We start from the raw sequence: 14010 nt of genomic DNA on the forward strand, positions 1-14010 counted from the left end.
CGTTATTTTAACTTTATCTAATCTAGCCAGGTATAAGTCACAATACAGTCACACGTCAACGTACAACCCGCGTCCAGAAAATGGAAGGATATAATACAGAATCGGAGTTAAGAGAGTAAAAAATTATTTCAAGCAATAATTTCAGCAATATTAGACTGCGTAAAATTATATATGCGAACTTTATGCGTAAGCTATTGCAAGACGAGCGATAAAGAGATTAATAGTTTGTGTATATTGCAACAAAATCACCAGAGGAATTTAACAAGGCATCCACGGTTAGTATTAAGCTGATGAAATGTCATCCTCACATAGAATTCGCATCGCTTGCGCAACCGGCACTTGCAGTTCGAGACAATACACAGTGAAAGGTGTGGTTATTGGAATTACATTGATTGGCACGTTTAGGTCCGTTGACGGAATTTATTGCATTACATACTCGTATTATAATAATAATTTAGTGATGATAAACAAAAAAAATAGGTAACTATTATCGAAAGAATATTGTGCTCCAATAATTCAATGAGTCACGACATGATAGCCTAATGATTAAGGCTCCCGCTTCTTATTCGAAAGGTCGGATCTCGGCGGTTCGATCCCGGGCACGCACCTCTAACTGTACGGAGCACGACCGTTAAAGCAAGTACTTAAAACGCACATAGCGTTTTAAGTACTTGCTTTAACGGTGAAGGAAAACATCGTGAAGAAACCTGCATGCCTGAGAGTTTACCATGTTCTCGAAGGTGTGTGAAGTCTGTCAATCCGCACTTGGCCAGCGTGGCAAACTACAGCTAAAGACCCGTGTTTAGTGGATCGAAGATGGGTTGATCATGATGATCATGAAGAAGCAAAAAATTACTTAACCATCAAAGATTTGAACAACCATTACAGCGTGAACAAATATATTTTAGGCCAAATAACAGAATTCAAAAAAATACAAAGAGTATTTAAATAACAAATAACAGTAATGATTAATATCCAGCCAATTCCGAAGCGGAAGGATAGTGGGAGCGAACCATGCCGCACCTATCACGATCAATGTTCAAAGTCTTTCTCTTCGATGCTATATCCCTTTCCAAAACAATCCGTTTTTTTAGTAAATCGTTCCTTACTCGCTCTGCATTCTTTAATTGTCCCAGTAGAGACGTTACAGTCTCGTGAATCTTCTTCACCTCTTCTATCAAACCAAGATGGGGCTGATCTCGCACCGCTTCGCCGTGAGGTCTCCAATTGTTTCTGTTATCCAGCCTAGTTTGGGCCAGCTTCATTGCAGCGTCCATTTTCTTTATCGACTCTTGCAAATTAGCAATCAAACCTTCCATATCGGCTATTCTCTGAAGAGTAGTTCTCAATGTCTCTTCTAGCTTCGTATTCAGCTCTTGGGTTATAGCGACTGTTTCTGCCAAGGCCATGTCGGTCCTGTCTGCCTGATTGCGCAATTTCCTGCCGCCATTAACTAAAATCGCGTTAAGGCTACTCCGCAAATCTGCAGACTTTTGACGAGCAGCTTCACAATTCTGTACATTCTCCCTACAGAAAAACTCCCAATACTCTAAAGGTGCCGAATATTCACTGAATCGAGTAGAACCCGGTCTGAACATAATTGTATTCGATTTAGTATTGAGACTCAAGTTAATAGTCTCAGTATTGTACGCCATAGTTTTGTCACACCAATCGTATTCTATTCTATGTTTTGCTGCTTTATTTATAGCCATTTGTTGTTCGATTTCATCAAGAGTATTCTTTAATGTCGCTCTAACTTCACTCACTAAATTCATTTCTTTTATGAGTTCTTGCTCGGCTAGATCTGCTACTAGATCGGGTTGAAATCTATTAGAACGAAGGTCTAGACATTCTTTAGATATCGATTCGGGTAACATTAATACTCTAGAAGCTCCTTTTAAGCGCTGCCTCTCTATTTCGAGCAACTCTACCTCTTCAGTAATAGCTTTGCATGCTCGTTCAACTTCTACTTTCCATCTGAAAATGTCTCTGGCTTTCTGCCTCAACCTTTTGAAATTTTCGCCCTGTTGTTTGTCAACATTACCAAAAGCTTGCATCATAGACGTCTTCGCGTTATATTCTAAGATATTTGATTCATTAATAACTTCAGGGTCCAGGACTTCTTCGTTATGTTTTCTCCATTCACTCAGGGAATATCTACTTAGGCTGTATTTGTTGACAGCAGGTCTGGTACCTGTCATTTCTCCGAGAGGCGTCCAATCTACTTTTCCATCAGGACCAGGCTTCAAGTTAGGTAGATATTCTTCGCCCGATGGGGAAGGCCTATGCAATCCCGATGACTCTTCAAGAGCATGAGAAGCAGTTCCTTCAGCTGGCGGAGAGGCTGCTGCTTGTTCAGCTGCCTTTATCTCTTCTTGGACTTTCTCTGGAGATTTCGCAGCTTTTTTGAAAGCGCCAATATCTGTACAAACTTGTGGGCATTTGTCATCTTCAGGAAAAGAAGTCATCGCGATTATAAATTAAATCGTGGTTTAATAAAAAACAACAAAATAAATGATTTGAAAAATGCCAAATGTCACACAATTGACGTGACAAAATCTAATCAAACTCAAGAACTCTTTTTTAGCCCTACAAAGGTTTTGTATATTATCTTGGCAAGTTATTTATTGGAAAATCACGCACACAAAACAAAAATTTGTAAAAAGTAACAATAGCATTCTAGGAGGGATTTATTCGTAATGAGCTCCATACAAACGTAGTTTAGCTTTCATTTCAATACTAACCCATCAAGCTCAATGAAATTATGTAGCTATACATTGTAGGAAGTAATATATGCGTCTAGACAACAAAATTACATCGAGTGTTATTGGTTAATATTCAAATGAGAACCTAACTAAATTTGTATAGAGCGAATGACAGAAAGTGTTCTATTAAGGTGCTCATACCTATGTAAATGGTACACTATCAGTCAGGCAGTTATCACTCTCATTATTATTCTCTTTCCGGCGCGGTGGACGGTGAAAACTTGCAATTTAGAATATCCGTCGGTTTCTAAAGGCCACCATTTTCCGAGTTTCATTGGTTTCGCTATAATATCAGGTGTCCGCTCGCTGACCACTTTCTAAGTGATTTTAGTCTAAGGTCTGGAACTTGATTTCTCGCACGCGAACTTGTTGTGCTTTAGTGATTTATAGTTTTATATTTTCTGCCATAGATATTAATTACATACAAACTTATAACTTCTGCATGCATTCATAGTCTATACTCTTAATTTAATTAAATATTACTTGCTTTAATGAAAGAATGATTGGCAGAGTCTTGACTTTGAAATAGATTCATTGAAATGAAATTATCATTTCAAAAACATCGTTAGCAAACCTGGAAAAGAAAAGTTTTTCAAAGGTTCTCAAAAGTATGTAAGTAAAGTTTCCCAATCCGCACTTTGCCAGCGACGTGGTGGACGTTGGCAAAACCGGTAAAACCCATCTCATTCTGAGAAGAGACCCGTGGTTGGGCATTGGGACGATACAAATGACCACTATGAATAAAAACTGTTTATTTGATAAGAACTTCATTTAACTTCATTACAAAGATGTCTTACAGTTCTAGTATAAGTTCTTCAGTACGAGTTACCTGGAAGATATCACTTTAGTGATAAGGTCGCCTTTTGTTTTTTTTAAAGTGTATCCTGCATTCTTACTCCATGTAATTTTGCTAACGAGATGTTTAAATAAATAAATAAAATAAAAGCGCCAATAACTGATAAGTAAGTACTTAGCATTGGATAAAAAATGTCTAGCAATGGTTTGTGAGTTGCGATTATGGCAAATGGATGTAAAAATGAAAGTACCGTGCGGCTTGCGTAACAGTAGCGAGTAATGAATTTGCACTTTAATGCCATGGCTGGGAAAGGGATATTGCTGCATCGATTTGCCAAACCGTTACCATTATGCCAGTGATGAGATCATGGCTATATAATTCTGTACCATATTCCTATGTTGTTATGAAAATCTTGTTGAAACTTAAAAAATACACGTCTGAAGTATCTGTATGATGCAAATAACTATCTCTTTTGATCTCTGAGATATTAACTTATGGCCAAGAACCGCAAATATAGAAAAGTCTGTGAGAAACGAGCTGTTTTCCAAAACTGCCGGTTTTCAAGTTGAATTGAATAACTTGTAGTATAGTCAGATGTTAATTGTAAATTTTTCAAATCGGTGCCATATCGAACTAAATCTTATAGACACAACAATTTCTTAATTGCATTGCCCATTTGAATCAGCTAAGTTTCATGGCAATCATTACACATCGAAAAAATGAACCTCTTAAATTCCATGTCCATCCAAGCAAGTAGACATAGTTATATGTCCCATGAAAGGCACTTACAGCTTCAAACGGATCCAAACCCGTACAAATGATACTTAAAAGTAAAAACCACATGTCAGTGGTGACCTCAATGTTCAGAGACCGCTAGGCGACCGGAAAAATGCGTGCGCGTTATAACCTACAAACCCAGGTGTGATAATCAAGTTAGGATTACAAAGAGTTGGCTGTTTTTGAAGAAAGTTGAAAAACATTAGCAGACAGTAGGTGAATATTAGCTGACATTGCGTGAGTCAGATCATTTCTCTTGAAGGCAAAATTCTCAGTACAACACTAATAGCATTTCAAACTTCCAACACTGTAGTCTGTAGTGTCATTGCAATAACAATGACTTTTCATGATAAACCGTAAACTGGGCCTACTTGAAATAATTAACTAATCACAAAACATTACTAGAAATTATATGGTGTCCGCGACTTCGGCCGCGTGGAAATTCAAATTTTAAAAGTTCTGTTGAAAAAGTATCCTATGTCACACTTTGGATCTTGAACTATATCCCTGCAAATTGCAGGACAGGGCAAGGCAAAATGCAGCTTGATTGAAGGACAAACCAACAAACAAACACACTTCCGCATTTATGATTTGCATAACTATGACCCCGATCTTAGATAGTTATGCGAACTTAAATCAGTTTGCTCCAAATGTTGACTCCAAAGTCTAATGCAAACGTCTCTCAAATTTCCCGTGGACATTTACGGAGAACCATTTTATATAAACGATCAAGTATCACCAGCAGCTTTTCGGGTAAGGTAGGTCTCCATAAGAAATAGCTTGTTTAGCAGTTCCCTCCCTACTGAACTTTTTTGTTACAATTGTAGGAATTGGGATTTGAAAGTAACATTAAATTCCTAAGTGCTTGAAAGCGACCGACCCTGCATTCGAAAGAACAGCACTATTAGATCCTCCAATGGGTGTACGAGCGGTCTTAAACGAGTCGTTGGAGGTGTTAGACCGTATACTGTGGAAAGGAGACGTTTTATTGGTTGAAATGATTATGGCTACTGGAACATACAGCTATACAAGATATACATAGCCTCGATTGAGGTAGGATCACAACTACAACGTCACGATCGCAATCATCTCTGATTGGTTTATGCTCGCTTACTATTGGCTACAATGTCTTGTTGCAACAAGAATATCATATATTCAGCCAATCCAAACGATTGCGATTGTGATACTGATTGATGGAGTTTTCCCGCAATCGAGCAGCTGGATACGTAAAGATCGTTGATAGATGGCTTTACAGAACGGTACAATGATGTCTGACAGAAATAACTCAGGGCATGGAACTAAGACAATACAACGCTTAACAAAGAAACCGACAGACGGTATGGCGTGTTCTTCATCAACGGTAGCAATGACTTATGACCCGGCAAATCGATTTCTCACGATCGTCAGTTTTACAGTAACTAACTGTTGTTTCAATGTAACTGACAGTTAGTAGGTACTATTAGTTAGTTAATAAACTCAGCACGATACAACATGAAATATTCATTTGTTTGGAACGCTAAGTGAATGTTAATTAATTGGTATGGCATAATGTCGGATGAGGTTAGGGTTATGTTACAGCTGCATCAAGAAATAATTCTGGACTTTGGAATAATTTTATATGCTATATTATGTGAGTACTTTAGGACCGACCTCGACTATTAGGACGTTTAACAGGGCTCTCTCCGTCACTCGTTTCCACTCGTTTCATACAATCGTAGTTCCAATTTCATTTGAATATTAAGCAACCAAAGTCCATGAAATTTTGCAGACATATTCTAGAAACTAATATCTGTGTCTGTGGTGTTTTAGATTTTTCTAAAAATATGTAGTTTTAAAATTACAGGGGCTCCAAGATTTGTATGAAAATTTTAAGACCGCGTAACTTTGAAACCGAATATTTTAACAGAAATCTGGAAAACCACAGACATACTCGTAGATATTAGTTTCTAGAATATGTCTGCAAAATTTCATGGACTTTGGTTGCTTAATATTGGAACTACGATTGTATGAAACGAGTGGAAACGAGTGACGGAGAGAGCCCTCTTAAAAGTATTGTAACTAGTTGTTGCAGTAGACACGTTTGGTAAGAGGATTAAACAGTTAATGAGTATTCCGTATTAAAGGTTACAAAAGTAGCTGGTAGCACAGTTGAGCGAGCGGGTGTTAATAAGCGGTAAGTAACTAATACTTACTTAAATATTTTTTTTTAAATATTATAAACACATTTAAAGCTAGTCTTATTTAATTACTATACAAACCATGTCTGCGTGGAATGGTGCCAAGAATACTGGCTGCATTTTCGCGCTGGACAGCCAGGCTGATCTGTTACGCAAAAATGAGCCATTTTCTGTCAACTGATGAGGCTATTAATGGCGGTGAAATGTCTCGTAATTTTTTTTGGCCCTAAGATTCCATGGCCCCCAAGTCTCCACAGCAAACGGAACAAAATGTAAGTCTAGATAAGAGTCATACTTATAATAATGTGTGAAAATATTACAATAAAACTTAAAGCTAGCCTTATCTAATTACTGTACAAATCATGCCCGCGTGGAATGGTGCCAAGAATACTGGCTGCATTTCCGCGTTGGACAGCCAGGCTGATCCGTTGCGCAAAAAATGAGCCAGCCCTTCTGTCACCCGATGAGGCTATTAAACGCGGTGAAATGTCTCGTAAAAATTTCTTTGCACTAAGACTCCATGGCCCCAGGGTCTCCACGGCAAACGGAACAAAAATGTAACTCTCAATAAGAGAGGCATACTTGCGCCGCTTGCCGTTTTCAGCCATTTCTGCTGCGGCTCCCGGTCTTGATACTGTCTCCCTGATATGACACGGGGCCAATGTGTCAACGCACGTTGCGTCCCACATTAGCGCCCGTCCCCGTTCCCAGGGAACCAGCGTCAATCCATCAGGTCTCTTGCCATCATCCCGACTAATCCCTGCCGGCTCAATGAGCGCAGGAACGTCTATGGTGGCAAGAGCCCTTTTGATCGTGTCGTTAAGAGAGCCATGCCTAAATAGCCTACCAGCGCTCCTTTGGCAAGAGAGTCCGTGAATTCCAAATTTATCAACCTCTTTTCCACACGGACATCTGTGCTGATGGCACAGCGGTGTTCCCAATCTGAGACCTAGAGCCACACGAAAACTTTCATTATCTAAAAGGGTGCCGAGATTTTTGGATGGCAAGGCATGAAGCCAATACCCAGATTCCTTTTCCGATAATGCTAGGAGCCTGGCTTGATCTCTGTCACTTGTAAGATTTTGCAGCAAATTTGAATGTGTCAGCTGAACCAATGGCAAATCCCAAAGTTTTTGTGTAGAACGTTCCTTTGGAATATCGACATTGGGACATCTGACCTTCCAACTCTCTAGGGCCTCTGTGGCATAGGTCAATGATATTGAATTTGATTTGAGAATTTGAGAGCTAAGCTCTCTTATACTATGCACAGAGGACAGAAAAGCTGGAAGAGCTACACTGGAAATTTTCCTCACGCCGATGCCACCGTACTTGACCGGTAAAGTAGCTTGGTTCCAGGAGTGCTCATCAAAAGTTAAATTTAGAATTTGTTCTAGTGTACTTTTAAGGGTGGCATCCATATTATCGAGTAGTCCAGGAAATTTCCAAATTGGGCTCGCGCGAAGGATATAAATTAATTTAGGTACGAAAAGGCAATATTTTAGGATCGAAAATGCAATGTGAGAATTTAGAGCGCCCAATTTGTCGGTATTAGCCGAAAATGTTCTAATTTTTTGATCCAAAAGTGGTTGTATGGATTCATTATAAAGAGGAGCACCAAGGAGGCAAAGTGAATGTTTATTGAGTATCTTAATGCTAGGGGTAATTTCGTTAAATAAATCAGAGGCCAATCGTATTCTATCTTGCGACAGTTTTTCTGTGAAAAACAATTCGCATTTCGAAAAATTTAGTTCTAAACCAATTTTGCCAAACTGTTGCTTAATATGGTTAAGATCTTTTAGAACGTCATCCACGTTGCCCCCAATGGTTCCATCATCAAGATACCATATGTTAAATTTAGATGTTAAATTTGAAATATGGTTATGGATCCCTAAGCTGAACAAGGCCGGACCTAAAGGATCCCCCTGCTGAACGCCTACAGAAGACTTAATATCGCTATCTCCAAAAAATAATTTTGAAGCTGAGCTGTAACATTGCCAGACATATGGATAAATTTCAGGAAGTTGCGTTGAGACTTCGGTCAGCAAAGTTGCCCTGTCCAAAGAATTAAAGGCATTCTTTACATCTACTTTCAGCAGTACTTCAACCTCGCCATTCGCTAAGAATGTACGAGCCGAATGAACTGCTGCTTCACAACCTCCTTTACTGCCGAATCCAACTTGAATAGGTTGGAATTTATCCTTTAGGGTAGAGACTATGTGTTTACACGCTAATTTTGACGCCAAACGGCGAAACGTACAACCAACAGCGATGGGACGGATGCCGCCATCTTTCTTATTAAAAGCACAAAGCCTCGCACCATAAAGGAATGGTAAAAAGGATGAATTTACCTCGCCAGATAACATGAGATTACAAAGTCTGGTAATGTCGCTCAGTAGCGCCCTGCCGGCGTCCCCAGCAGTAACTCCCACAAGATCCTTAAGATGTTGTGGCGTTATGCCGTCCATGCCGCCAGCAGAGCCACTAGAAAACGACATTATCGCAGCGTAAGTATCTTCGTCCTTTATCTGTAAGTGAGAAGTGTTAGAAGGTGGGTCTGGCAGCAAAGAATCGATATTTGGTAAAGGATGCTTTTCACGTAAAGCTTCTAGCGTTATATCATTGAATGGAGCTAGTGTATCATTAGAAAACAAAATGCGGGCAGCGTTTTTAAGATCCCCATCCATAACTTTGTTTTCCACAATTTTCTTCAAATTATAATTTTGTGTACGAAAAGAGCAGTCAGGAATTGGAAAAACGCGATTAGCCAAACTATTTTTTTTTAATTTACTACATAACGACCCGCTTTCTGTTTTATTTACATAGAAATGTCTGTATGCGAAAAAAAAGAGGTTTTGCCAATCCAAAAGTGAATTTGATAGTACATTTTGGATAGTATGCGATAAGGATCTAGCTAACGATATCCTAGCTCCTCGGGGAATGCGTTTTACTAATGGGATATTTTGACTATATTTGGATAATACAATTTCAAATGGTACCTGGTTATCGCTTCCTGATTGGGTTTGATCGCACATTAAATTTGGGCATGTAAGAGGCCGTGTAGGCGGTCCGTGACAACGTGCGATGTGAATATTAAGGCCTTTGCGACCCTTAAACCGCCTGCCATCGCTACAGTGGGAGCATTCTAGGTATTCACCTTGAGAAGCACTGGGGTTCATACTTCAAAACACGTAAAAAGAAAAACACTAAAACACTACACAATAGCGTCTATAAGCGCGCGGAGCCCCGACTGCGGCAACCAGGAAGCCCGCAGAGCAGGCGCTGCCCGTTGAGGCCCCTGAAACAAAAAGTGCTGTTAGTATCGCATATCAAAGGTGAAAATAATACCACGGGGTATTTCGCGAATAAGAGCCAATTTGATGCCAATATTACTCCAAAATAACCGCGCCAAATATTAAATAAATAAAAATTTTGAAACGAGACAATTTTTCTCATTGACATCTCATTGACTCTAAATTTATATAGAAAGTAAACTCTAAAGTCATACTTGATATAAATGAAATACCTATACCTAATATACCTAAGGCTTGTAAGGTTGTAAAATATCAGACATACTAGTAGACCTTGCTTATTAAATCTGGTAACTAGATCTAGGATGAATCACCGTGAGAAAATGCTTTCTTAAAACTTTTTCATTTTATACGTGCTGAGATAACTAGAGACTTAGTCAAGGAATGCAAATTACGTGTTATTATAAATGCATCATTATTTATTTCCCGAGAAACGGTCGGAGTTATGCTACTATTTATACCATTTTATATTTTAGTGTCGGAATTCTTTCGCAAGGTGCAGTAGAACACACCTGCTCATAACTAGGGCTGATAGATTCCGAGGTAGTTAAGTGAATTTAAAGAAAGTGGGAGAAGGCTAAGGCTAAGCCAGATTATCCAAACCTTAGATGGTTTAAGAGGAAAACCATTGCGAATGACATAGACGATTTCACCTTCAAACTAGCAATTTTGACATGTCATGACCCTCTATTGACAATTAATCAAGCAGACATTTCAATCTGCGAAATTTACGCGGACTTTTAGTATTTTGACGTAGGAGGGTAAAAGATCCAGTACATGAACGAATAAGGACTACCCTGACATTGACCTAAAATTAAGGTATATGAGAATCGTTCTATAACTAATTTTTATATTTTGTGTGTCTGTACACAGTAGGTAAACACTCTTAAATTATTTAAATATCAAAAAATCAAATAAAATGCGTGGTATTAATTATTATAAATTATTTTATTTAAGAAAAGGATAAATTGCCAGAAAATGAACTGGGAATTTCAGTGAATGAACGAACTCTATCTAGTGCATAAACTCTCGATTCCTATTAATAAATAAATTCTTAAATATATTTTCGGCTTGGAATTCAAAAAAAATTGACAGATTTTCACAGTTTTTGGCTTATTGTATATTTTTTTCTACATTTTGCGCGATAAATCAAACACTATTTTACATAATAATAATAAATAAAACCTGTTTTAGAATGTATAATAGAGCCCTTTCATATGATATTATCCCCTTTGGTATAGTTATCTTAGGTTGAAAGTCACCTAAATTTTCTGGAAAACAGTCTAAATGATTACAGAGAAAATGAAACTTAATGCCCATGTTGCACCCATGTCGCTGGAAGTGCAACATCAGCTGCTGAATGTTTTGAGAGTAGTGAGAACAATATACCGTAACACATGTTATCAGATTTGTTCCTTTGAGCCGAGAAGCCACATGTTCTGATGCTTTTTAGACAATCTAAGATCTCTCATTAAGTGGTCCAAATCATTTTGATTGAATAGTCTAAGTTGAGATGTAAAACATCGTCACTACCTTCTGAAAGTTTTTGAAGTAGATTGGAGGTACTGGGTTGGGGCTGAGGTACAGATTTATCACCAGAAGTCAGAATCGTTCTAATTGTAGACTGCAAGTTACAATAGAGTCGCTTGGAACAATTTTTTTGCTGTTTCTTCTGGTTATATTCACAATGCAGAAATAATAATCATCATGGTGTTTAGATGGTTCGCGCCAAATTATAAGACTATTTTTAGTAAAAGTAGGGTCTATTCTTATTTGCTCATAAACGCACATATAAAAATTTGGAGTCCAGGCCTTGCTGTTAGCTGCTAATGGGTTCTCAAAGTAGCCCGAGTATGCTTGTTTTACAAAGTTAGACACACTTGCACGACATTCTTTAATACGTACTCGCCACCAAATGGTACAAAAATGATTGGAATAACTTGCAGATGTTCTTCTTGATGTTCACCTCGATAAATTTTGGAAATTACTTGTGTGATCTTAATAAAGTGTGAACATACAAAGTGTGAGTATAGTGCAAAATATGGGGGTACCTGTATCTCAAAAACTAGAGCTGCTGTGTAAAAAATTAAAGTAGATCTGAAATCAGCGACGTCAAATTAGTAAGAAACAGTTTCAAAACCTAATAAAACAAAAAAGTTGAATTTTGTATGCCAGTGAAATGATTCGGAATCGGAAGCCACTTTATATATCGCGAAATTTGGAAATGTGGTCAAATTTTCGAAATCCATATTTATCAATGAAAAGCGACATAATTTTGTAAGTAGTATTTACTTACTTCAGTTTACTATTTTTGAACAGTTTCGCAGAGGTACAACAATCGGCCTCATTCAATCAGCCGCCATATTTATAGTAACAGGCAAATAAATACAATTAAGTATTGGAACTACAATACCTATGCTCCTAAATGTATCTTAAAAAACAAGTCTCATTCAGCGTTACAAGTGCAGAAGAGGAAGTAGACAGACGGATTAACATCAGTTCGAACAAGTACTGGGCACAAAAGGAAAGAATGAAAGGAGCTTACCCAGTACATCTTAAAAGATCCGTTACAGATACATGCATCCTGCCATGCCTCACCTATGCCAGCCAAACATGGGTCCAGACAAAGAATATAAAAAGAATAATAGTGACTTGCTAAAGGGCGATGGCAAGGAGCATAACTTAAGGAAAAAATATTCAAAGTGAGAATTGAAGACATAAGAAAAAAGACAAAGCCTACAGACACCTTGAGACATGCCCTAAAACTGAAATGCAAATGGTCATATTGTATCGATTTTTACAGATGAAAGAAGGACAGGAATAATCTCCCCTTGGCCAGGTCCAGCAGGTAAAAGAAAAATAGGTAGACCGAAGACGCGTTGGTCTAATGCTATTGTGCAAATCGCGAGAGAAAATTAGCTTGATAGTACCAAAGACAGAGAGAAATGGGGATACCCAAGAGGGATCCTTATCCAAGAAAGAAGAATACCAGAATAAATATTTTAAAAAAATCTAAAGAAAAATTAAACCGACTTCAAAAACCACAAACACTAAAAAGTAAAAATAATTTTAGTGATTGTGGTTTTTGAAGTCGGTTTTATTTTTCTTTTGAAAATTTTTTATTTCACAATTTTTAGTGGCCCCACTGTACTATAATATGCCATACCCAGTTAAAACCCTACTGTTTACTAAGATATTACACTGATCGCGAGCAATTTGCTCTTATCCATTGAGGAGTTCCGTTCTCCATCTCGGAAGATATTCATCAGATCTTCATCGAATTTTTATGGGACCACCTGCGAAGTATACCCTATCAAACAAAAAAAAATCCAAATCGGTCCAGGCGTCTTTGAGTAATCGGAGAACATACATTAAAAAAAAAGTTACCGAGGAATTCAGAACCTCTTCCTTTTTTTGAAGTCGGTTAAAAATATACTAAGATTTACTAACATGGTGTTATACCACAGAGTAGCGAACAGAGGCAAAGCTTCTAAGAAGCGAACAAAATTTATAACTATTTTTGTAGGGTTGGCACAGAAGGATACAATTTAATAAACAATAGGTATTTGTTCAACAAGATGGCAAAGTTTGTTTTTTGTTGTGATTGCTTAGTTTAAATATCGATCGATAGATCTAAATATCGATTTTGAACGAAATCAGTCACTTTACAAAGAATTATAAATGGTGCCAACTTTTTAAATTTTGGTAACAGTTTCCTATTTTGATCCCAGGGAGCTCTAAATATCGATTTTGAACGAAATCGGTCAATTAACAAAGAATTTCAAAATGGCGTCGACTTTTTTAAATTTTGGTAACAGTTTCCTTTTTTGTGATCCCAGGGAGCTTTAAATATCGATTTTGAACGAAATCGGTCAATTAACAAAGAATTTCAAAATGGCGTCGACTTTTTTAAATTTTGGTAACAGTTTCTTATTTTGTGATCCCAGGGAGCTCTAAATATAGATTTTGAATCAAATCGGTCAATTAACAAAGAATTTCAAAATGGCGTCGACTTTTTTAAATTTTGGTAACAGTTTCCTTTTTTGTGATGCCAGGGAGCTCTAAATATTGATTTTGAACGAAATCGGTCAATTAACAAAGAATTTCAAAATGGCGTCGACTTTTTTAAATTTTGGTAACAGTTTCCTTTTTTGTGATGCCAGGGAGCTCTAAATATCGATTTTGAA

At 37.7% G+C, this 14010-nt stretch overlaps 2 protein-coding genes across 2 annotated transcripts in view; both read right to left on the minus strand.

The window, feature by feature from the left end:
• LOC123865386 (LHFPL tetraspan subfamily member 3 protein) overlaps positions 1 to 14010 on the minus strand; it is a 34955-nt gene that overhangs the window by 13261 nt on the left and 7684 nt on the right. The gene's annotated exons all lie outside the window — the stretch shown is intronic.
• LOC123865382 (tektin-4-like) lies at positions 883 to 2544 on the minus strand. The gene has a single exon (XM_045906382.1). It carries the CDS (start codon positions 2466 to 2468, stop codon positions 969 to 971), a length of 1500 nt encoding a protein of 499 aa, XP_045762338.1. The 5' UTR covers positions 2469 to 2544; the 3' UTR covers positions 883 to 968.

Source organism: Maniola jurtina, chromosome 5, assembly GCF_905333055.1.
Source record: "Maniola jurtina chromosome 5, ilManJurt1.1, whole genome shotgun sequence".
Taxonomy (NCBI): Eukaryota; Metazoa; Arthropoda; class Insecta; order Lepidoptera; family Nymphalidae; genus Maniola; species Maniola jurtina.